Below are 27,321 nucleotides of genomic sequence, written 5' to 3'. Positions count from 1 at the left end.
TACCTTGGATGAGTTCAAAGATGAGCTAATTCGGCCAATAAGTTTAGAAGTTAGGGTTAATTTAAATTTTGTAAAATTTTCAAAAAAAAATTTGTTCACTGATTTAACTGGATGTAACTTTTGAACGAAAAGAGATAGCTCATTTTAGTTTGTTCTATGTGAAAGCTCGTTCGATTGCCTTCAATTTTCACTATACAACTCATTGGTTTAACCATTTTATCTAATAGATAAATTGTTTTGAAAATTTACCAAAAATTATAAAAAATAATTTTATTTATGTTTTCACTTTGATTATAGCCACAATTTCAAACCGATCTCCTTGAAACTTGGTATACGTATTTTGTGGGTGATTACCCTGAAAAATGAGCTCGATCGGTCAATTAGTTTAGAAGTTATAGCATTCAAAAATTTTCAAAATGTCAAAAATTCATATTTTTACTTATTCTTTCTTAGATATTTTTTGAATGCCATAATTTATCGACTTTCTATAAAATTTTTTTGTTTGAATTTTTTTTGTTTGAAGTTTAAAGTCATATGTCATAAGTTACAATATTTAATATTGACATAAAACGGCAACATTTGGCAATGAGAAACATTAATGTTTACTAGTCAACAAAACGTGATGTACATATGTAAATATATATATGTATTCACGTACTCTAGGGCCGCATTGCAAGGTTTGAATATTAACGCACACTTGCAATGCTTAACTAGAATAAAGTCAACAGAAAGTTTTTTACGTCGTTTGCACGCGATATCGAGTAATCGATTGGAATGTAAAACACAATGATTCCTTTGTTCTGTTAAGTTTTATTTTTTATTTTATCCAATAATTATAAAAGTATAAAAATATGAAATATTTTTTTTTTTTAATGTTTATTCAGAAAGCGAGTTTCTTCATAAGCAGGTACATATTCTGATCAATTTCAAAGCCATGTAAATTGTTTGCGTCTCCTTGTAATCTCATCAAAAGTCCTCCAAAGGATACGTAGGCGGATCTGTAAGTAGACAATGACAATTATCAATTTAAATATATTAACAGATATTCATATTTATTTTTTTTTACTGCAATATTTAATTATTATCGTGAGCGAATGTAATGGATCGGATGAGGAAACTGACTTTTCGCTGATTCATTTGATAAATTTATAGCAAAGATAAAAATATTTTTTTTCTCATAAAAAAAAAAATATTTTAATTAAATTCAAAATTTTTTACGGCTCAGCAAATTTAATAAAAAAAAAAGTAGCCAATTGTTTGCTAAATGAAGATGAAGTGACGATGGACATTTTAATGAAAAATAATTCAAATAAATTAAAAGACCAAAATATTTAAATATTCAATAAAATCCCGCGATGTGATCCATTGAAGTCGTTAAGTAGACACGTGTTTTTCGTTAATAAATATTTGAATGTAAGATTTTTTGAAGCAGAGGTTGAAGGCTGAAGAAAATACGAGATGACGGGATCCTGATGGATTATTGCGACTGTCGTAACTGCAGTGTCGATAGCGGTCGTGTTTTAGGGAATAACACAACCAGCTAACCACACTGCCAACACGCCAGTCGCCTTTACTTTTTAAAATCATTATCAATATCATAATCATTATCGTTATCATTATCAAGAAAACCCCAAAAACGTCTTCCAGCACTACAAGGTCATCGCTCATACTCGATGGCTTCTTCAGCGACATCTTCCTTCGTCCTCTTCAACTCCTTTAGCGAACAAAAACTACTTTATACTATGATTTATCTAAATATTCAAAAGTTTATATATTTAATATATATTAAATACCCATTCTGTTTATCTAAAAATTTAACATAAAGCCCGAGAGCTTGTACGCGTCATCGTGTTTTAGCAAAAGCTTTATTTAGTTGCCACCCATTAACCCCAAAGCTCTCATCATTTTTATTGGCAGCGCTATCATTTTATTTTGGCTTTCACCGCCGATTCCTCACATCAATCTATTTATATAAATATAACCATATATATTTATAGTCTATCATTTATTTACCAACTGATACTAGAGATTAAAAACAAACTCAATGTCTTACTTTTACTCAATATCGATATCTAATTTTTTTTTCTGTCCCGAACCTTCACCTTAATTTAGCTACCAATTATCTGCCGTCTAAATTTATACCAGTAGCCCATATTTATTTATAAATTATTGTCTAGTTAAATTTATATATAAAAATAATAATATATATAGATATAAATATTAACATATATGGGGTGAAAATGGAGTGATAAAAATAATCGAAAATGAAAAGGCATTTAAATGAGGCAACAATCCTTTATTTATATTTTATTTATGCATTTCAATTAATGATAAATATTTACATTCATTTCCGTATAAGTGATTTATATTTATATTATAATTTTATTTTATTTTTAAAGGTCGTTGCAATTTTATTGAATACACAAAAGCGGGTGAAATGAAATGATTGAGATAAACGGTTATAGGATTTTTTTTTTTTTATTATTATTATTACATATTTATTATACAATTTTTTCGGAGTTAACTCCTCGGTTCCATAAATTATAATTCCAGTGATATCTTGATTTGCTTAAATCTGTAAATAATCTCGAGTAATTTTTAAAAATAAATAAAATAACAGACAGTAAATAAATTTATGAAGATTACAATTTTTATTAAAATTAAATATGACAATTAACAATTAATTTCAAGAAATTAAATCAATAATTGGTACAAGTTTGATAAATAGACGATATATATAGTTGTATTATGATAAATAAAAATATAACATGACCTCAATATCATAATGAATTACAGATGATAAATATTACGAACAGAGTGGATTGAAGGGTGTGGCAAGGACGATGTTCGTCCTTTCTAATTATAAATACTAAAATAAAATAATAAAAGTAAGTAAGCAATAAAGTACAAGACAATAGAGAGTGAAAATAAATATGAGGAGGTTTATAGCGGGATGAAGGTAAAAGGAGTTGAGAAGATTCGCCAAGTGTAGGCCAGGTTGACGCTATTTGGTGACAATGACAGAAGAGATGTCGTACCAGATAGTGCATTTACAGTATTCAGGGCCCGTGTAAACGCGCATCTGGCACGAGCCCCAACTGCCGCTATTCTATTTCTCTTTCTCTTTCACTCCACTTCCCGCCCTAATTTTACATATTTCTCATTTATTAATTAGTCCTAATTATTTATTTATATATTTATTTATACGTTAATTTATTTTTTCCGAGCTTCCCTGTCCCTGTGTTTAGTCGTCTATCACCCGAAGAGAACGACTCAACTTCCGGTCGACCACTCCCACGGTCTAACCTCGTACTCAATTGACGTTAATACATTTTTTTTTCTTTTTTTTTTTAATTACGAAATTAGTCACTTTAGTCTAATAAATAATTTTTTTGAATTTATCTGAGTTTTGTTAGTCACAACTCACTGAGCAATTTATTTAAAAAATCCCGATCACGATCGCGATCAGCTGTTTCATTGAGCAAAACAACTAGAGAGGGAAAGTCAGCTGACGAAATTACTAATTACGTTTATTATTAAAAGAAAAAAAAAAAAAAGAAAGTTCAATTGCAACGACAATTAAAATTCTAAAATTCTTACCGCGAAAAATAATAAACTGACAAATTGACGTTAATTAACAAAAAATAACAAATGATTCCGACACCATTGGCATGATCGCGGCTCAGAAAGAGAACACATCTCTACACTAATAATAGCGTTGCAGCTTCTCTTTCCCTCTCTCAATTACCCTCTTTACCCTCCCACCCGGCATGCACTCTACGCCTTTTCTTCGTTGCCTCTCTATTAACTACTCGCGATCATATAAAAAAAAAAAAAAAAAAACTCATAAATCTACCGATTGTTCTTTTAATATAAAAATTTAAAAAACTAATTAACCCTCATTATTATTTTCACTTGCACATTCCTAAACTCTATCCTCACTATCACTTGCCATTTAAAAAAAATTATTCTTTTTAAATTTAAAATAAATTTTTTTTCAAATATTTCAACGAAATTAAATTACTATATATATTTATATATTTAAATAAAATAAAAATATTAAAAAATTACGCGTATGAGTAACCGTTACCGCGAGTCCGAGTAGACTAATACTAGATGAGCGTAAGTGAGAACGCGATCAGTACAGAGTTGAGCAGTTGGTTGTTGGTCGCGAGATCCCGGGGAGACGATCATGTTTTACGTGTGCGTTGTGTGCGAGACCCGCGGATGTTAAGAGGTGGCGATCGCGTACTAGCAAAGTAGTAGTATAATAAAGCGCACTGAGCGCCGTGGCGCGTGCGAGGCCAAATGACGAGCTCGACTATGACTACGAGAAACGGCAGCTTCAACGACAACGATACCGACGACTAAGACAACCAACACGACGTTATTACACAATCCTAGTTAAGTTGGCTTATGTGAAAAGATACTCTGCCAAGTTTCAGCTTGAGTGACTATCAAACAACTAAACTATATTAAGTTTACACTGTTTTTACTTTTTAAATTACCCACGCAAGTCTTTTCTCAAACTTTATTTTTTTACTTTACCCGACACGCAACTCGGTCTTTGTTAATTTAATAATAATGATAACGATAACGATGATGTTAATGAGCAGCGAAAGGTTCAAGACGCTGTTGAATTAACGTTTTTTTAATTGACAAAAGTTGAGTACGAGCTTAGCCTTTGTATTATGAACGGGTTTAGTCCGCGGACGCGAGATACAGATCGACTGACGGTCCTGCTACATTTTCATTTCTATATATACGCGCATAAGGGAGCATCATCAGAAATTGCATGATCGAAAACGATCTCACGTGTCGAGGACGAGCTAGGCTACTCTGATTTGCTCATACTTTGCTGGGAAATTGTCAAAGAGTACAAGTGCAGTTACTCAAGGGAGTTTATTTACTATAATTACTATCAATTTTTTTTTACGCTCACAATTTTCAAATTTCGCGGGAAAATAATTCAAAATTTTTTACGATTTATTTCCAATTATTGGCGACATGAGAAAATTTATGAATCAACGTTTAAAAATTTATTTATTATATTTAAATATACATATAATATATAATTTAGTAGTTTGCATAAAGCGTTTTAGAAATTACGAGGCCGCATATTTGATGAATGCGTTGCGTCAATGACGACACATGAATAATAATTATCTTTATAACGCGTTTTAAATTAATACCGCGTAAATATATTATTTTTTTCTATTATCATTAATTTTAAACTCGACTTGTATTGAGAGAAAATAATTTTTTTTTTTTTTTCAGTTTTCGCGTCCTTGCACCTTCACCCAGACATTCTAGTCGAATAAAAAATTATTACGCCCGAGTTTTGACGCGGGATTTAAAATTTTAATTGATATCTAAATAAATGTTTTATTATTGACTTTTTTTTTTTTTTTAAATTTAGCATTTCGTTACGACATGAGTAAATAAAAGACGAAAAAAGGGGGACAAAGTATGAGAGCACGAGGAGGCACGCGCGTTTCTCGGCCGGTGCACTGGTTTTTCTATGACAAAAATAAATCGGGATGGCCGGGGGTTGCGTAACTGCCTCACTTGCTACACTACTTTGTATATATATATATATATATATATATATATATATATATAGGATAAACTACACCGACACATTTCCCAGCGAGTGTATATACAAACGTAATATGCTGTCAAGTATACAACAAATACAAAACTCTTTCATACTATATATCATTTCAAGCGCGAGAATGTGTCCTTGTTTTTCGTGGACGAGCGACCCGGAAAGCCGTACAGTAGTTATAATATAACAACTACCACTGCTGTATGTTAAGTTAGAAACTAGACTGCTATGACTCACACCTGCACCTTTTAATCGCCCGACGACTATTTATGTACTATAACTCTTTGATCCCCATTTACTGCCTCATATTTTACGTAATTACAATTTTAATTTATTTTATTTAAATCGATTTATAATAAATAACGATAATTATGTAATTATAAAAACCAGAGCTCAAGAGAAAGAGAAATAGAGGATTAAAAAAAGGACAGGTGACAAATAGGGAGGACGAATGGGTGTCCCAGCCAGGTCAGCTTGCCAGGTGTTCAATCTACCCTGTTCCAATTTAAACTTGGCTTGATATTCTCATCGACACTTAACGCATTCCCACATCACCCACTCCAACATCAATGCAAATCTCATTACTCACTTCAGTACTCGCTAAATAAACATCCAGATATTTATATTAAGGCTTAATGCTAATAGCTAAAATATGACAAAAAGTATTAATGGAAATCACGGTGACAGTGGAAAGGGAAAAACGAGTAAACATGTAAAACAATTAAATTTAAATGTTAAATCCTCTTGCCTCTCGATTATATTAGCCGCCCATCCCTACTATGAGAGTTGTTAGGCAATAATGCACAATGGTATTGAGTATTGGCGGGTGTGTTAGTTTGCTGGTATCACTATTGGTACACAAGAAACTCAATCGTCATGGCTATAGCCGCTCCTGGCAGCCAATCTGTGGTCGTATCGTACCAATCATTACGCAATCTACTGCACGCTAGGATTATATGCACGCGGTTTATATGGATATTGTATTGGTATCGAGAAACTGGATAATATTATTTCAATTATTGTCATTACTCTTGACATGACAGTAACAAAAAATTTCATTTTAGATTTTTTGGTAATTTATTTATTTGAAATGACATGAGAGCTTTGATGGAGGCTGGGATTTTTATAGACCGAACAGAAAAAAATTATTTTTTGCCTCAATAAATATTTTGAATTATAAAGTGAAGAAAAAAATTTTCTGAGGACTAGAAAATTTTTTATTTAAATTTTTTCTTAGCCCGGGAAAATTTTTAATTTAAATTTATAATGCAAAAAATTTCTTGGGACAAGTCAAATTTTTTTTTCTTTTTGTGTAGAATTAATTTATGAAATAAGTAGTAGGTGTACGCTCCTGGTCAGACGAAAGCCTGTTATGACATACGAGTGTTTTAGTCACGCGACTAAGATTGACAAAGTTTATCTGCAATGCAACACGTGGTATTAATGCACTAAACTGACTGGTCAGAAATTTGCTATGACGTTAATTGTCTTGGTCATTGTAAAATTGTTGTATTTATATATATACATATATTTGTATATATGTGTGTGTATAGATATATATTAGAAAAACACAATGGCATTCAATGTCACGGCTCTGTGCCACTCATAGCTAAAGAGCTTCATGATCATTGGATAGATTGTAGTTAAATAATTGCCTCTATATATATATATATATATATATATATATATATATATATATATATATATATATATATATATATAGTAATTTCTCGAGTTTAATAATTTCATTTAACAATAAATTTTTTTTAATTGGAATTAAAATAGACCATTTTTACTTGGAAATTTTTAAAGTGAATTTTTCTTTTAGAAAATAATATAAAAATTTTAAAAAAAACTTTTGAGGAAATTTATGCATTAATTAAATTGTTAATAATATGATAGATTAATAAACTACTGATACAAATTAATGTTAATGAATTCATAATTTATGTAGAGAGAACTTGATGAAATTAAAAAGTTTTAAGATACCAGCCCAAGCATGAATAATTTAAAACATTTAATTAAATTCAAATAAAAAGTTATTTAAATTAGGTATCAGTTGATATTTAATATTTTACATTTAAGTTTTATCGGAAAAATTATTGAGATATTAATAAATTTCTATTAATTTTATTTTATCGCATCCTCAATTCTCAGTATTGATAAATTTAAAATTGTGAAATTACATTAGTACAGTAGTTGGTACAATTATTACGCGATATATACATAAATCGATGCATATCAATCAGTATGTATGTAATAACGACAATTAAGTGAATTTGAATTGTCAATTTTACGGGCTGCTGAGTTAAGCCCGAGAAATAATAAAATAATTTGACATTTCTCACTCCCCAATCCGGGTTAATTTTTTGTTTAAATCCAATGGGGGTGAAATTAAAAAAAAAAGTAATTTAAATTTAAAAAATATTACTAACCTCTAAATTCAATAATCACTGAACACAAACGTGAACACACGTGATAAAAAAAAAATTCAAGACCGCGATATTATAAATTTATATTTGACGGATAATAGAATTAGCAAAAGCGAGATAAGATGAATTTTGCAAGATAATGTTCTGGCGTTGAAGGCGTGAGCGAAAGTCCTGTGTCGGCAACAGGAGAGAAGAGAGCACAGCGACAGGAAGAGAAAACCAGAGACTGGCAGCATCAGACAGAAGGGTGAAAATCTCCTCCCTCTTCTTGATTGGGGCAACAGGGGATGACCCAGTTTGTAAGCTCCGAGGAGGCTGAGAGCACAGGCTAAATTTCCCCGCTCGCGCCTGACCTTTTCCCGGCTTCTGGACATTATAATGCAATACGGGAGCACATCAGGAGGGATGTACCACCCGCACTATTTTCACCCTCTACCCTCTACCCTCTACTCAAACCCTGGCTCTGGCTCTAGCTCTGGCTCTAGCTCTGGCTCGGGATGTGACTATGACTCAAACTCGATTCCCCTTGTCCTCTTTAAAGCTCGCGTGGGGTCACAAGGGGCAAAGGGGAAGCCAGGTGGGATCGTATATAGGACGTAAGGTAACTGGGTCAACCCTGGAGTGGAAGAGGAAAGAACTGATGGGGCATGAGCAAACCAAGAGAAGGTCGTTGGTGCCTGGAGTGTCCTGGAAACAAACTACAACCAGAGCCTGCGAATACTCACGAGCAAGTGGCTTTTAGGCTTCGCTATTACTCTTACACGACTACAACTTTCCCTCAGGACCTTTTCAACCGCAAATGCTACACTATTATTTTTAATTAAACATAACATTTTTTTTAAATTTTTATCTGTGAAATTCGCTTCAAAAAATATTTATCAATAAAACCTGCGCTTTATTGTCTGAGATTTTTTTTCATATCGATAACTTTTGAAAAAACATAAATTTTTTTTTACTAGAATAATATGTTACTGGTATTGTTAATAAAAGTTTATAAAAATGATTGCAGTTAATAAATCCCGTGGGACTAAAAAATCAATGAAGCCAATTTATTATTTTTCCAACGCCCACTGTGACTGCATCAGGGCTACAAGAACAAAAAGAGCTGAATAATAGTCGAGTTATTCTATTTATTAGCGTGTTAATGAATCCAAATTGAAAAAAAAAATATAATAATAATAATAATAATAATAATAAATAAATAAATTAATAAAAAGAAAAAAACTCGAGACAAGGAAATAACTTTTCCTCTTTTCCAAGGTCTTGACCTGGTTTCCTCGAGAGATTCTCACTCTAGTCATCCAGTTACAAGGACACCACTCCCTTCCGGCGGCTTGCCACCTTAATTGTCTACAACTTATTAGAGTCTGCTTAAGCTTAAGTTCAAATTTGATATCGAATTTATTGAAGCCCAGCTCGAATTTTCACACTTCCAAAGCCAGCATTTTTTTTTCTCATCGAGTGGCATTCTTGAGAAATAAAAAAATCACGTCATTGGATTGCCAAGAGCAGAATAAAGGACAGAAATAAAATAAACAATAGAGACGATTGTCTTTTAAAACCCGTGGCAATAAAGAGTCAGAGGAACGATAAGAATTTTTTATTTCATCTTAAAGACTTGTGTTTTATTCCTCCTTTATCACTCGCTACTGCACACATTATGGCAAATAGACACTTTTATAAATTTATTATAGTGTGTGAGTGTGTGTGTGTGTGTGCATGAGTACGCGAGAGAACAAAAGCGTACAATCTACTCAACCAACATGAAACATCTCTCGAGTTTTAGCTAAAAGGATTCAGCTGATGGTAAACTACGCTGATTTAACCTACATTTCTGTTAAACAACAATAACTTATTTACAATGTCCTTAAAATATGAGTACTCAAACATGATTCTATTGTCTTTTAAATTAAAATTGTGTTATCACTTTTACCATTAATGGGTTGCGTCTTAAAGCTTTCAGCGCTCGGGCGGGTAAATAGAATTTTTTTTCCTGCAATAAATCGAATCTTCTTGAAAGCAAATTTACAACAATAGTTCAGGAATAGGCCACCAGAAATTTTATACAGAAAAAAAAATTTTTTTGGCGTAAAATAAAAATTTTTTACATCAAGAAATATTTTTTTTTCCGTAGAATGTCAAGTAAATATTGGGGAAGAAAAAAATAAAAAAATTCTGTCTGACTAAAAATTACCGTAACTACTTTCTCCACTTTCACAGAATACTAAAAAAAAAAATTGATATAAATAGAAGTCCGTTAAATTATTGAGGGGTAAAAAAAGAAGAAGCTGCGAATAAAAATAAAATACTATTATATTTTTCACAAGAATTGAATTAACGTTATCAAGAAGCCGTAGTATAGATCCGGATAAAGTTTAATATAAAAATACTATTTCAAGAGGACATTTCAGATGCTTTTGACACTAAACGTTCTCTTGCATGCTTATCTAAGTTATTATTGCTCTGTCCGTTTTATTATTGAATTTCATTCTTGAGGAAAAATAAAGTTTTAGTGACAGCGATAAAACATTTCCTGTTATAATGCAAAAAAAAAAAAAAAAAAAAATAATAATAATAATAAAGTCGACAATTATTTAAAATGCGAATAATTGCACAATAGTCTAAAAATAAAGGAAATTTAAAATACTGCAGGGTTACGATAACGACTTTATATAAAACCTCGAATAATTGACAAAGATATATTTTCCATGTCGTTGATTTTTCTTCAATTACTCAGTCGCTAAAAAGCATACAATAGCGTCTGCGTCCTTCTTTTCCTTTATGAATATTTCAGCTTTGCTAGATTTTAAATTATTTTAAATTAATTAAGGTGATAATTGGTTGTAAAAGTTATTAAGCGATCTGCGATTGGTAGTTTCGAGATAAAGTTTATATAATGGTGAGTAAGTGGGGTTGCCATTGGTTCCGGTGTAGTAACGACGATGGCGGAAGGTCCAAGCACATAACGGGGTTGCCATGGATTAGTCACATTCATCCTGTGTGAGCTTCGAGCTTCAGCTCCGGCAATACTAACACATTCCAGAGTGTCCTTGATCAATAATTCATTACCGGCTGTCACGCCCCCATAAATCCTTGCAACCAGTAAACTACCATCGCTCGACGGCTTTCCTGGATTATTTAAAGCTCCCGCCCATCTCAATGTCTCTCATCATCTCTTGTTCTTATTTTACATCCATTAGCGTTTTTTATTTCACTTTTAAATACTCCTCCACTCAATCAACGGACGTCATGATCCGCTTAATTACTTTCCTTTTTTAAATCCTGGATCTCTTTCGGGAACATGTCCGACAGGTTTGCTAATATTTTTTTTTTCTTCATTGCTTACATTTATTGGGCTTCTTATCAGTAGCTTCCATTCCATTGTGCTCAATAAAACATATATATTTATATATATACATACATATATATTTTTAACTGCTGGCATAAACGAAAACGTCGATAACGCACTCGGAAAACTGAGATACCACCAGCTGTGTTCACCCGCTTCTTTATCTACCGAGTGAACGCAGAGTGGCTCCCTGTTCTCCGATCGCAAATTTTGCTAATCAATTTATAATTAACATATTTATCAATTAATCAATCAATACCACTCACAATTTAAAAATTTTAATTGCTAAAAAAATAACAAATAAACTACACTTTCACTCCACAATTAAATCCTCAAATTAATTAATAATTACAATAAACCAAAAGGATCGATTATAATTATCAAAATTTGGAATTTAAAATAATAAAAAATTTACTAAAGCCCGGGAATCCCAGTGAGCTGGATGGTGCTGCCATCTTAAACGTCATTCATATATAATTGATAAATGTAATTACAGAGATGCAGATGCATCGCAATAGAAAATTACAGCTGTCGGTAATAATGCATTCAATTAAATTATAAACTACACCCGGATTTAATTAATAAAATATGTAAATTTTAAATTTGAATATAAAAATTTAAAACTGAGGAATTTAATTGTTTTATCGATTTTGAATTTAATTTTTAAATAATATATTTGTTGTTGTTATTAAATTTAAAATATAAGACGAGTAATCTAAAGCTGATCTGAATGAATAAAAAGGTTCAATCAATTACTTGAGTCGCTCGATAGGATTATCATCAGTATAATCTTGATAAAATATATTGATTAATTCATGACCTAGTTACGATGTTTTCATAGAAAAGCTATCTAAAGTTTTCATACTAAAACCCGAACAAAGACGTTTTGTCATCCAGTAATACTCGTTATATATATATGCATAAATATATATATATATATATATCATGCTATTTTATAATATATTCATACATTATATATATGATATATTATGTAAAATCATGATAAATCGGTTGTCGTTTGAATCTGATAAACGATCAGCTGTCGAATCGCGATTCAAGTCAGGAGGATCGGGAGTTATTTTAATTGCTTATTCAAATTTTGAGAATAAATAAATTTTTAAATAAATAAATACTTACAAGCGGCTGCCAGGTTCGTTGCTGAGTTCATCTCCTTCGATGCGGTAAACCTTTCCGGACATTACGTATTCAAAACTGTCTGCTCTGGATCCTGCTTGCTCGATAGTATTCCAATCTCCGCCATCGGGGTAACCATCTTCTCTCAAGGTGGTCGCAAGAACCAGTCGAAATTTGTCCCCTTTAAATAATTAATATTGTTAATATACATTACTAATATATACTACTAATAATATATTCATTAGACTAGAGAAAGTTTGCGGATTTATTTCAGAGTAAATGCACACCGGATGACTGTTTATTTATTTAATCCTCGAAGTGAAATTCAGGGTTGACTTTAATATTAAAACCTCGGATACGGATTTAAATATGATTTTTTTTACTGTTACTGTGTAATAAAAATGTTTTTCAAATTTATAAATTTAAATTGATTGTAAAAATTCAATATTTTCTAGTTTTAATAGCAGCTGTAAAAATTTAATGCTTGAGAATTTATAAAAGCAATTGGCTTTTTATATTTTTAATGACATTTATATTTTTATTACATGATAAATATATGAATTTTATATATATATATATATGTTAGTATTGATGACGAAAAATGTTGAAAAATTTTGTAGAAAATAAATTGTTAAGACATTAAAAAAGTATAAAGACTCAAGACGACGTGAAAAGTTTGAAAAAAAAAGTAACTGAGTGATGGATCGTAAAAAAAAAAAAAAATAAAACTGGAGATGTCGATGTGTTTTTCCTGATTCGCGTATATACGGAAATCTCTTGGCGCAGATCCAAGTCCGTGGAGTTGACACAAGTAAAAAAGCTTGGAATAGAGAACCCGGCGGAGATGGAATAGAATAGAGTATGTATAATAACATAAAAAGAGTTAAATCGACAAAGTTAACACCGCGAAAAACCGTCGTTATGTATGGCTACACTTTGTCATAGCTTCCACACTAAATTTTTTTCAAAACTATCAATTTTTCTTGTCAGCGAAAATATAAATTCGCGTCCATCGGCGGTAATTATTAAGACTGCATGTGTTTAAATTAATAGACAACGGAGCTCTGTGCGGTTAAATAAAATAAATATATACGTGTAGTCTAAAAGAGGGTATTTATCTGGCGGTTTTATAGCCAACAAAGTCGTCTCTTGTACATCCGCTTAAGAAATAGATGACGAGACTAATACTTGGAAAATAAAATCCACTTGTATCACATACTCAATAAATAATAAACACACTATACACGCAATACAACATTTGGCGTTAATACTACCGAGGAAATAAATGAAATTACAGAGTTTACGTAACCTGTGTTATAAATAAATTATTGCTAATTCATTTTAATAAATCTATTAATTTATTTTTATATGTCTACAATTTTTTCTTAATGGCAATTTATAGGATTTTAATTTCCCAAGTAATTGTGTTCATTCTTGATAATAATTATTTTTATTATCATTAAAATATAGAAATTTTGTTTAAAAAATTGTACGACGCAATTGGATGGCGTGAGTTTCTTTAATGTAACCGCACGTCACTCCCCTCTTTGTCACGACTTATATCTCTCTTACTCTTATATATATATATATATATATATGTGTATTGCTAACATCGCATAGCGGAAAAAACACACCGACAATGACGAGATTGAATATATATATGTATATATAATGTATAATATATAATAGACTCTGGACCGAATCCACCCGAGCTCGAGCTGCCCGAACATGAGCGACGACATCGAGCTATCGATCGTTTCATACACCAACACTAGGTACTGTCATTCGATTCAAAGGACGTCACGACCTTGGTAATACTACCCTCTGTATTTTTCCTCCCTCATTTATATAATTGCATTTATAGTTACATATTATTTTTATCCAAAGATATATATCCCAATTATTGAAAAATTTATCCTATTTTTTCCCCCATTCCTGTTCTACTGCCCTTGACCTCCGAGCTCTGAGCTCCGAACCTGGCACTCGGAAATAACTTATTTTTTTTTTTTTTTACTCAAGACAAAGTAAAAAAAAAGGCTAATTTAAATATCTACGTCGCAACTTAAAATTTATTATGCAACCGGTAAATTGAGTTGAGAAAATTTACGTCAGACTTAAAAACTTCCGTTTTATTTATTAACACACGTCGTATTATTATCACTGATTAATGAATTATTTATTCTATTTAATAATTAAAAAATAATAATTACAGTGGCAGTAGTAATGAGCACTTATCCATCGAAATTAAAAAAAAAAAAAAAAAAAAAAAAAAAAAAAAAATTTAATGAAATTGAATTTAAAAAAATCAAAATTAAAGGGAATGAGGAAGTAATGTAATGTAACGTCAACTCACGTATATATTATGAAGAAAATAACTATCGCGTTTTCTCTGAGCGAGCCAGAGCGACTCTAGTGGCCAACAGCAAGTCGTACCAGCTTTGACCTTGGCATTGAACTTGCGGTAGCGGGAGAAGAGCCTCACGGGTAGTTCTACGCGGATAAGACCTCGGTGGGAGGCTACGATCTGACAGTGTGTGGAAACTCATTCCCTATACGTGAATAGACATATATACGTTATGTATGTTGGTGTTGCTCGATCGCGAGTAGGGATGGCGACGCGGTGCCTGGGGGGAGTGAGGAAAGGGTTGCGTCACCTCGCGCAAGTCTGAACCGCCACGCGTCAATACAGCGGCCTAGCCCATGACTTTATAACCTTCCTCGTTTTGCCCATCGTATCATGCATTTATAGTATTATCATATACATATAGCGCCAGATATGGATATACTAGACTACACACTCCATTACAAGTAATAAAAAAAATATCATTTTCAAATAAAAACCGCTCCAGCATTTATATTAAGGCGCCGGTGGCTAGATCAAACGTTCGAGGTATATCGATTTTTAATTTCCTACCTGTACTTTTTTTTTCTTACCCATATGTGTAATTAAAATTATGTTTCAGCAATCGGACATGGAAATTTTTCCAGCCATTTTTCAGCCGCGGATCCGATAGAGAAGTTATCGGATCAATTTGTCAAAAATGTGGAGCTAATGTTAATATGATGTAGGTATATATGTATGTATATATGTATGGATGGAATTATTATATATTATGTTTTATTTATTAAGGGGAGTAGAGATGAAAAAGAAATGCCGGTGATTTGTATGAATGAAGACGCAGTTGTTGGTTTGGTAGTAACTGGGTCGATGGTTTTATGGGGACGCAGGCTTTCTTACTACAGTAGTGGGGGTAAAAAAGACGCGGAAGAATATATGTAACACCTGCTATACACACTATTTTTAAATATTTTTTTTATGTAAGTCGTAGACGGAAGAAACCTTTCTGATTCCCGTGTTGCGCTGGGGGGAAATAAAAACAACGCGTAACTTTTAAGAGTATGTATATATATATTTTTTATGTCGTACTTATATATACAACAGGGGAGTAATCGCGTGCCGACTTAACCAACGAATAACACGAACATAGCTGAGTATATCAAGCTGACCTTGAATTTGTTTTTTATTCTCGATTTATATGAAGCATTTTAATTAATGGTTTTACGGTTTAAGATTATTATTTTTTTTTTAAATTAAAGTAAAGATAATTACAAGTGCCCATGGTGGTTTTAATGTCTCATTTGGTTTTTTTTAGGTGAAGGCTGATTGAATGAAATTGTTGGGTCAAATTGACATGGTATAAAATGGAGTGAAAGCACGTGGGGACATATGAGACATGACCAGCGATACGACATCGTAAGACTTAGTCTTCGGTCGATAATTTCCGCATGGGAGTCGTCATCGTCTGACGGTGTAAACAAACATTACGACGTGCTACTAAAAACAAGGCTTATTCTATTGTATATATATGTTTATATATATATGTATATATATGTAGACAGTGTGGAGTATTAACTAATGTATGCTATCTAAGGTAATGTTATTTTAACCTTCATACAATACGAGCTATTATTTTTTATCATTAATTTGTCAATGATAATAATTATTAGTGGGTAATGTATGTGAGTTATATTTATTTAAATAATTAAAAATAATGTGTTGTAAAATAGAGATGAATGTGACTGAGAGAATATAAAACTAGATAAAAATATAAGTAATGACTCACCGAGTTCCATTGGATAGAGCCAGCTGTTGATGTCGAGAATGAGGTCCATCTTAAAGGATTCAGATTCACAGTGCAGACGGCTGACTGTAACAAAAAATATACCTGACATATTAATGGCTTTTTATTTACATTTAATGACCACTGAAAGAGTTATGGATTATTATTTAATTTTTTTTTTTATTTTTCATTGTGATATTTTTACTCGTGAGTCATTTCTATATTATCGGTAATATTTACTCCCAGTATGTATTTTATTGTGTAATTTTAATTTTTAATTTTAAATTACTGTCGAGAGTTAAGTTAAATTATTTTCAATTACTAATAATAAATAATAAAAAATTTATTTTATTTTATTAGTAGTATTTTACACTTGACGCCCAATCCACGCAGTCAATGACGTAATTTCTTAATATATTTCAGTGAAAAAATTAAATGTCTGGTTTTTAAAAAATATAACACTTGACGAAAGTTGTTTAGCTGATAAAAAAAAAATGGAAAATAATTTTAAGTGGAAAAAAATTTAACAAACTGACCATATGTTAGTGGTGACCTTGAGCGCCGACACAGGTAGAATATTCAGAGTGCTAACAAATTTTTTTCCTCAATGGACAGTACGCGGGTGTATGAGAACGAGCTGGTAAATACAATAATTTTTATTTAAAGTATTAAATTATTTTAAAAGACAAAGGAAACTATAAGTCACGATTACGAATGCCGTGACGAGTATCTACAGCTGCCTCGCGGTAGAGTACTTCCTCGGGACCCGGTTCTCTCCCACTTGGAGTGTACATTCGCCCACGCACACCCCCAGCCCTTGGGCGAGACGGCGCACGCCAGTCAATTCCAAGGGTAGGAGGATCTAGAGGGACCTACTGATGCACTTACCCCTCTTTACTCATTACTCACTATCCCATAACTGTAATAACAATAATAATAATAATAATAAAAATAACAATTACTGCGACAATTACGATACGATAACAATAATAATTATTATCGTCTTTTATTGAGGACTTGTTACCACCACGTGTACGCTAAATTATTTTGACATTCTTTTGGATAAATATAATTAAATAAATTACTCAACTCGATGTAATTTCAGGCATTTACCGGCATTAAAATAAAAACACGTATTAGATAAAAATGTTGGGACTAAAAAGTGGCAGAATCCCAAGAGTCGAAAAAAAAAAAAAAATAGTAATGGAAATAAAAATAAAAGTTTAAACTTTTTAGAGAATGCGAACGACATTCTAGGATTGTAAAAATAGAGGTAGAAAATTTTCACGGACAACTAATACATATATATACAGAGTATATATATATGTATAGAGTAAAAATGAAAGGGAGAGAATAGAAAGATAATAATAATAATAATAAAGTGAGAAAGCGAGTGAGTGAGAGTGCGCGGGATATATATCACAACTGCGCAACGGCCGTATCCGTTATCGACCGGTTGGCTGCCGCTATAAATACTGGGCACCGGGTTCTCATCATACACCCTCGTTATCCCTCGTGTGCCTTGAATCCTTACCCCTGTCCCTCTCTATCTCTCACCCAACAATCTAGTGTCGAACGCCCACTCACTCGGTCCTCCCCTGGACCCTCACCAACACTCTCCCTGCTCCTCATCCTCATCCTCATCCTCACCCTCACCCTCACCGTTACCTTCATCCTCACCCGCGCTTACACCCTCGATATTACTCTCACCCCGCGGCACTTTTGCTCGCTCGCGCATTCGCGGTCTTACTCGCTCGTGCCGCCTCCCGGCCATCCCGGGTAACTCACGGGGTGGAAAACCTTGACCTTCAACTAACAATCAAGGGGAAGTGGACTACGCTGTTGTATATAGTCCACTTCTAAAGCTCAAATCCTCATCCCATCTGGCTTCTTTTCAAAAATAATTCCGCGTTTACTTTGTATTTGTTTTTTTTTTTTTTTAGTTACCCCGAGATTAAAAAAAAATTCCTGGAATTTTTTTTTTATGAAAAAACTTATCTGAAATATTTCGCGCGAGAATGACGTCTTGCGGGCTTGAATAATATTTCGCTACACAAAATTTACTGCGAGTTAATATAAACACTGAGCTTAGGATATGATGCCTTTGAAGGAGATTTTGCCGTGGTTCCGACTACTTTATTAACCCATTGACCGAATTCGACGGTAACGTTGGTTACAACTAGCCATTACTCGAGGGGAGAGCATGTAAGGAGTAACGGAAGTAAGTGATTGCCGTGGAATAAATAAATATGTTTAACATTTTTAATCCGTTGAAATTTATAATTTTATATAAAATATATGTTTTACCCTGCGGCTATTTTTTTACTGATCCCGTAAAATGAGACTAGGGTATTCAATAAACGTCAATCTCGCTCCTGGAAGATGTATAATTAAATTACTACGCTTACATGCAAAAAATTATTGACAGCTTTTAGATTAATTAATTTTAAAATATCGATCATTGCTTTCATTCTTTTATTATAAATTTAATTTTGTTCCACTGACATTAAAAATATAAATAAAAATTGTCAATATCAAGTGTCTGCACTGCTACGGGTGTAACTACTCTAAATAGCATTTGCGTGTCAACTTGACCTAGCAAAATATTTTAAAACTTTTTTCTTTACAAAAACAATAATCTGTAATTTTTTTTTTTTTTTTTTTTTTTTTTTAATTAAAAAAAAAAAAATTAAATCTCATTGGATTAAAAAGTCAGTTTGTAAAATAAAAAATATATTTTTACGTATGAATAAAAATATTTGCTTAAGAATTTAAAGCAACAATTGATTGTGTAATTACAAATAACTAACATTGAACAAGTGAGCTGTATAATTAACTAATTCAAAAGCTCAAGTCTACTGTAAATTGAATCTGAACCAGCGAACTCAACATCTCTTGTATCAATTTATTTATTTTTTTTATTCCTCGTTCAATTACGCAACAAATATTCTAATAAAAAATATTATAATATTTATTATCATTACTCGGAATAATTAACCGTTTGAAATTCATTTTAAAAACTACACTGATAACACAATCTCATTTTTATCTACTTGAGTTATCTATATATAATACATATACACAAATAAATTTTTTTTTTTAATTTATTGCAGTCCATTAAAGCGCTTCGACATAACAATGCACTTTGTGTCAGAAGTGAAGTTCAAACTTCAAAAAATGGCGGCAATTTATTTCAATTCACCCTGAACTTTATAATTATACTCATAAATTATATATATATTTAGCGCGATAATTCAAAAATAAATAAATTGGTCATTAGAATTTTAAAATGACATTTTTTTAAAAACGGAGTAGACATAAATTTAATGAATTAATTATAATTAATCTACGTGATCATAAAAAAAAAAACTATTTGATTTACTCCGTTTATTAAAAAATAAATATGCCAAAAGGGGACAGTTGTCGTGCGGACAGAAGCGGGAACTTGCGTAACATTTAATACAAGGTCACGTCGCAGCACCAAACGATAATTCATTCTTATCTCTGTTATCGGACGCAGTTGTGAGCGTTCGACCGTGTCTCGTAACCAAGAGCAACGCAGTGTGTATCAAAAAAGCATACGCTAATAAAGAAAAAAAAAATACATATGCGACAATGCGAAAAAAAAAAAAATTTAGTAATGAATATTTTACTCGCTAATTACTCCAAAATAAAAAATAAATGATTACTGTAAATCTTTATCAGCAGCTAATTTAAAAAATCGATATTGTTAAAAATAAGTGATAAAAAATAATAAAAATTAAACTTGAACAGATTAAAGCAATAAAAAGTACTCGGCCACGTGATGATTCATTTAGTTTGAAACGATTTTATCGCCGAGTTTTACGAGCGTTATTTATTTCGTGACCGATTGAAACAATACACAACAACTAAAAAATAACCCGTGGAATCTAGTCGCTTTGTATCAGACATAAAGACAGACGAAAAAAATACACACACATATATATATATATATATATATATATATATATATATGGATAAATTTTTTTTTAAAAGGTACAAAACAATGTGAGTTTAAAAAGCAACAATAGCAGGACAAAAATATAAATCCTTTTAGTAAATCCACTAAGATTCTGATTGTCCATCGATAGGTATCCTATTGAACAAAAGACATTATTCTTGGATATTGTTATGATATCGCGGTCTACAGACACCATACGTCGTTTGTAATAAAAATAAATAAATAAACAGACTCGTAGTCACATCAAACGGCTTTTTAGAGATTAAGCGATAGGCCAATAGCGTATGATATTGTCGAGTGGATCGAGGATCATCGCGATTACTAGCGAAATCCAGTCACGATTTATACATAACATACTTTTTTTTTTTGTCAAAACATTTTTCCTTGTACTTGACACACTATAAAAAATAATAATGAGCAGCAATAAATATGAGTAATGACGCAGGCCTGGAATAAAATTTTTTTTATTAAATTTATAAGTTTATAATAATAATAAATAATTGTTAGTAATGTTTGCAGATCGATAGTCTACCATGTGTGTATTTGTATTATATGTGTGTGTGTGTGTGTTGAGCCCCGAGCGAATTGCACATGCTTTTATGAGTAGACCTCCCGCGGGACTCATAAACCAATACGACCGACAAGAGCAAAAAATGTCTGTGGAAAACGTCGAGTTATTAAAAAAAAAAAAGTTAAATAAATTTACCATGTATTGTATAGTTAGTTGTAAAATAAAAATCCAAGTTTAAATGTAAATAATGTTTATTTATCGTACCTGGAGGAATTGATCCATCTTCTTGGACGCTCTTACCCCGACTGTCTCTCCTCTCGGCTCAGCACTTTCGTCGAGTGTTACGAGGATACAGAAGACGCAATTTGGCCAACGACGCACGCACGTTAAAAAATATATAAAAAACGAAGACGGAGCATGAGAAGGAGAAAGAAAATAAGAGCGGCGCTGCCGGATCTATACTCTGTACCTTACTGTACCGTATTTCATCCTCCAACAGACATGATATATATTTTCAATAAGTATATCAAAGGTGTTTCAAAGTCGCGAATTTATTTTTATAATTTACATCAAGTAATTAGCGGCCAAGTTAATTAATATGAATATTGTCGTTGTTATTGGGCGTTAACTCTTCGAAGACTCGGCAAACACTGACGAGTTTCGGGTTTCGGCTTCGCTCCACCGGCACGCCACGGCGAAAAAGCCGCATATGTACAACGCATATGTATACTTAAACATGTGTGTTATGATATGTATAATGCGGTATATATTTTGTACAGATATGTAGTATAGTTTAAATTGGAGAAAAAGAGAGAGAGGGAACTAGAGATGATGATGATGATGATGATGATGAGGCTGAGGAAGAGGAAGACAACAAAACTTTAGAGTGTATCGTCTAGTATATAGAGAGTAGAGTTGAGGAAGAGGTAGAATAGATAAAGAACCAGATGAACAAGAGAAATAATATATGAGAGATCAGAGAATAAAACGCGAAGATGATAGTCCCGGCTGCCTTGGCACTGACAGTGGCCCTCGCGCCTAGCAACACGAAGGCCGAACAGAACTGCTGTGACGGTGAGCAGCACGGAACAGAAACCAGCCGGCTGGTTCAACGTTGTCCCCTTCTACTTTAAACCACACTCATTTTAGCATTAGTATTGCTTATATATATCCACATATATGGGACATCACTTCAATGCCTTGGTTCTGTCCAACGAATCGCATTTGCACACACACTTGTCCCTACCATTCGCCAGTGCACATAATCACACGTAACATATGTCACATTCACTGCTTAATTCAAAGATTTCATCTTTTTATCAATCATTTATCAATTTGCCCTCCCGGATATTTGCATACATTTGCAATCAATACCAGCGACACTCTAATTTAGCTAATTAGCAGATTTTAGATTTGAGAAAAATTTAAAGGATTTCTATAAACGCATTTATGTTTAAAGTAATTTGCTTGGCATAAGTATATGAGAGCGGATAATTAAATGTTCTTTATCATAAATTCACAAGGTTATAATGAGTGCCGAGTGGTGCTCTCAGAGTTGTCTGAACGAATCAACGTCAGCTTTCACGGGCTTTTGCATTATTACCTTCAGAACTTGGCTTAAGTTATACATATATATGTACTTAATGTACTATAGTGGTTCATATTCATCTATTATATGCATATACATATATACATATATATCCTTTGTCATGTGTGCCTGTGTGAAAGCAACTTCTACTTGGATAATTTTTTGAAAACATTGTCAACGAGTTTGCTACTATATTTTGTATGAAATATATGAGGAGATTTTTTAATAGGAGTATATGTACATGAATACTTTTTTTAGGGTACAGTTTTGCTCAAATCAACCCTATGTCCGTCACTAAAACCGGCCTTTGCACCCTTCGTTTTATTTTTTATTATTGTTATTATTATTATTATTATATACTCTTGTGTACATCCATGATGGAACGACGAGAAATTATCTCTCTTACTCTCCCCCGTAACTGTCCCAGTTTTCTCACATGACTAGATCAATAATCTTATTTACAAATTCTCCTCATGTAATTTTTTTAATTTTTTTTTTATGACCCTGAAGTTAAGAGACAATTAAAAATTTTTTGATTTTTTTTTTCAACAAATCGATTGCAGAAAAAAAAAAACTAAAAATATGCACGTGTAGAAAATTTAAAAAACTGTATGTGCAATTTTTGAAAATATTTTTTTTTTTTCAAATTTACCGTTTTTAAGAAAATCAAAAAATATTAGACGTCGGCAGACATCAGACGAATTTATAAATAATTATAAATAAATAGGGTAAATAATTAAAAAAATAAAATTAAAAAAAAATGCACATTTATAAAATTTTGAATTTAATAAGTGCATTTTTCATAAATATTATTTTTTTAATTATTTATAATTTTAAATTTGTCTGATGTCTGGTACATTTATACGCGCTAATTTTTTATCCAATATTGACGTAATTCAAAAACTAAAAAAATACATAGAGCAAAAAACTGTATACATTATCATGAAGAAAATATTTTTGCTAAAGCACAGAATAGTTGAATAAATGTATCGAGTCCATACGGCACCTGCATGTTGTAACAAAATTATCTGAGAAAAATAAAATTTTATCTTTCGATCGCCCATCTCGATCTCTAACGTCATTGCGCAGAATATAGAGACTTTGGTTGACTATATAATAGTATGATTTAAATACAATTGTAATGCATGTAGGTATGAGTGGACTGATATATTATTAGAGATCAGTACTCGTGTAGGAATCGAGAATTAAAAAAATGAAAATAAAAACACGGAAAACATGGATCACATTACGACACGAGCACGTGACTTAAAGCTCACGGTTCATGTTACCGACTCACATATTATGTTCGATCTTAATTTTTACGACTATTTTACTAGTGTCTAGTCAGTACATCTTAATCACTTAAGTATACATGCTAGTAAAAAAATATTTGCAAATGGATATTTTTTTTTAAATTTAAAAACACTAAATATTCCTGCGGTTAACCGCGACATTGGTCCTTTTGCAGAAAAAGCAACTTAATTACACGATATCCTGTGCAAACTACAAATTATCACACAATCAACGTACCAGAAACTTTGATATTAATTATAATTATAATTATAATTAATAGTAATAATAATAATAATAAAAATTGCATCGTATAATTACGGTAACGAGATAATTAATTTTAACAAGTGAATTTGTAAGAAAAATTTTATTTTTTTAAGTTAATTTTTGTAAACTATATTGATTTTAAGCTGGCGTTTAATGTTAATATGGCATTTACTTTATTAAGGATTAAATTTAAATAATTTATTTTATTTTTTCCTAAGGTAAAATCGACCGTATAAAAAAATTTTTTTAATACTCAGTAATAATTTTAATTGAAAAAAAAAAAATACTCTTTGAATTTTATTTAGTTACATAATTTTTTAATAAGCCAGCGAAAAATAAAACGGAGTAAATTTTTTTTAATCCCCATTAAAAATTTCAATTAATAAATTAATTTAATAATTTTTTTAAAATAAAGTAAATATTAACACTGCATTAAGCAGTCGATGATTTGAAATTTAAATAAAATTAAGAGCATAAAAAAACTCTAAGCACACAAGTAATATCAATATATATATAAAATAATAATAATAATAATAATAATAATATACCCGGTTCTGCATTTCCCCGTCGAGATGACATCTCCAGTGCGACCTTAAAGCCAAGTGTGACCTTGACCGTGTCAGTCCCCACCAGAATCATCAGCATCAGCAGCAGCAACGAGTACACCGTTGGCGAATACGAGTTTTACCCCTCTCTAAATTCGCTCTCCTTCCTCCTTGCCACCGGTTCTCAATGTGTACCCCAACACTAGAGTACTGTACAGCATACGTACACATATCCGCGGTACATAAAACGGCAAATGCGATGTTGCTTTGGCGCTGATGCTATGCGCTGCTGCGGGCACATCGCTGCATCGACCGGCCCGCAGTAACCCCCGTCCAGCCGATCTCTCCCCCTTATCCACCCTCACTATCACATGCATATGGAATACAAACTCCAGTACCAATACCAATGCCAGTCCCAGTACCAGTACCAGCACCAGCACATCGACAATAATGATATCAGATAAAGCAAAACGTAAACGCTTGCCAAGAACTACCAAAGACACAACTATACCACCAGGAATATACACAACTAACCCTCGTCTTATACTTCCTTCCTTCCTCCCTCGCTCTCTATCATCAGACCACCCTCTGTAAGGTTCTAGCCAGACCCACTAACACCCATCTAACCACATATATATGTGTATTTATGTGTGCATCGAGCTCAAGATTCTAGGTTACACGTGGAAATAGAAGAAACATATATTATATACGTACCCTCCTTGGGGACGCAATGAGACACTAAAAAAATTTACGACGCGAAAAATTTTTGTATTTATGTCAATAGTTTAAGATATAGATGTATATATAAATATATGTACACATGAATACAGATGTAGATGTAGATATATATATGTATCAGAATGTCTATCGAATTGACTAGATTCCATCTCGTGACTCACTGGGTCGTATGATAACGAGCGAGACTCCCCTGAGATTTTTAATATTTCTCTCTTTATATATTTATACTACTTGTGTTGTGATTATTCATAAATTTATATTTATATTGTGTTATTTATTTTATTCCGTTTATTTTAGTAACGGAAGAAAAATTTTTTTATACCAACTAAGACTTTTTCCACAGGATTATTTAATCTTTATATATATATATATATATATGTAATGTCGCCTACACTCAACTGACGCAAGAGCCAGAGTATTAACGATTCAGTTGTGCATCATTGCGCAATCTTAAATGTTTACTTTGCGGAAAAACCTTTCAAATTAACGGATATTAATTTTTTAAATATTTTTATCATAAACTTCAAACAAATAATTATTTTTAGTCGCCTAAAAATAAATCGAAAAGTTATTGATACAATTTCTCTTTAATCATTAAAGTAATTTTTTTTTTTTTTTTTAACTTTTCCGGTCGAGCTTTCAAGAGACTTTTGTTTAACTTTGCATTCTGAGTACTTGAGACTCTTTGATATATATTTCAAAAAAAAATTTTATATTTTTTAATTACAAATACACTTTAGATTTTTTGTGTAAATTAAAAGAGATCCTTGAGTAAGAAGACAATTAAGAATTTTTGAATTTTTTTTTTCAACAATTGAATTTGAAAAAAAAAAAACAAAACTAAAAAAATGCACATGTAGAAAATTAAAAAAACTACAAGTGCATTTTTTAAAAAATTTTATTTAAATGTATCGTTTTTAAAAAAATCCAAAAATTAGTAGACGTCGATAATTTTAGTATCATAATTAAAAGTATGTGAAAAAAAAAAATTATAATGATTAATTAAATTACAGGATAATTATGAATAATAAAAAATTCCGTAGCTAACGTAACATTTAATTTAAAGTCAACATGTGGCAGTGATACCACAAAATAGACTTTTAAACGATAAAAAAAAATATCAAGTGCTGAATCATGATTTTCAAATGATACTGAAGTTAGCCGACATTTAATAATTTTTAAATTTTTGAAAAACGATTAATTATTAAAAAAAAAAATATTTAAAAAAATTGCACTTGTAGTTTTTTTAATTTTCTACATGTGCATATTTTTAGTTTTTTTTTTTTTTAAATTAAGTGATAGAAATAATAATCCAAAAATTGTAAACTGGCCGCTAACTTCAGGATCATGATTTACAAATATAAAAAAACAAAAACCTGTATTATTTAGTTCAAGGTTACTGGAATGTATTCAAACATAAAATGTATACATATATATTTGAATATGTTTATATACATATACAAATATATGTATATACGTGGGCGGTTGTTACCAGAAAATGACGCGTTCCCGGCGACTGTCGACACAATCGTAATTTTCCGGCAGAAATAAAAAACAACCAGCGATTTTTACTCATCAGCAACTCAGTAAACTCATTAATAATAAATTTAAAAAAACAAAATAAACTTACCCCTGTCAAATTTTTTCCCTTCAGGATCGATGTCCTTGACGTTAAAAATATCTTCAAACAAGACGCCCGCCATTTTACAAACTTTTGTTATCAGCTGATTCAAAACCGTATTTATTTTAAAAAGTA

The 27,321-nt window shown here is 31.6% G+C and overlaps 1 protein-coding gene and 1 long non-coding RNA gene across 2 annotated transcripts; one reads left to right on the top strand and one right to left on the bottom strand.

Moving 5' to 3' along the window:
• Nucleotides 1–790: 790 nt before the first annotated feature.
• Nucleotides 791–27,286, bottom strand: LOC103578682 (DNA-directed RNA polymerases I, II, and III subunit RPABC3). The gene is made up of 4 exons (XM_008559832.2): nt 27,196–27,286; nt 16,648–16,731; nt 12,527–12,704; nt 791–998 (listed from the first exon to the last, which is right to left on the bottom strand). Exons 1-4 carry the CDS (start codon nt 27,266–27,268, stop codon nt 881–883), a joined length of 453 nt encoding a protein of 150 aa, XP_008558054.1. The 5' UTR covers nt 27,269–27,286; the 3' UTR covers nt 791–880.
• LOC103578681 (uncharacterized) lies at nt 15,206–16,641 on the top strand. Its single transcript, XR_549472.1, has 3 exons — nt 15,206–15,413; nt 15,487–15,588; nt 16,177–16,641. It is a non-coding gene; the product is annotated as an uncharacterized LOC103578681 (long non-coding RNA).
• Nucleotides 27,287–27,321: the final 35 nt, after the last annotated feature.

Source organism: Microplitis demolitor, chromosome 8 (genome assembly GCF_026212275.2).
Source record: "Microplitis demolitor isolate Queensland-Clemson2020A chromosome 8, iyMicDemo2.1a, whole genome shotgun sequence".
In the NCBI taxonomy this organism is placed as follows: domain Eukaryota; kingdom Metazoa; phylum Arthropoda; class Insecta; order Hymenoptera; family Braconidae; genus Microplitis; species Microplitis demolitor.
The sequence above is the reverse complement of the archived record's forward strand: the minus strand, read 5'-3'. Positions and strand labels throughout refer to the sequence as shown.

Coding starts and splice junctions, on each gene's coding strand:
- LOC103578682 (XM_008559832.2), bottom strand. CDS start 27,268: ATGGCGGGCGTCTTGTTTGAAGATATTTTTAACGTCAAGGACATCGAT. Junction 12,705..16,647: donor GCTCTATCCAATGGAACTCG/GTGAGTCATTAC, acceptor AATTATTTAAAG/GGGACAAATTTCGACTGGTT. Junction 999..12,526: donor AACGAACCTGGCAGCCGCTT/GTAAGTATTTAT, acceptor GTCTACTTACAG/ATCCGCCTACGTATCCTTTG.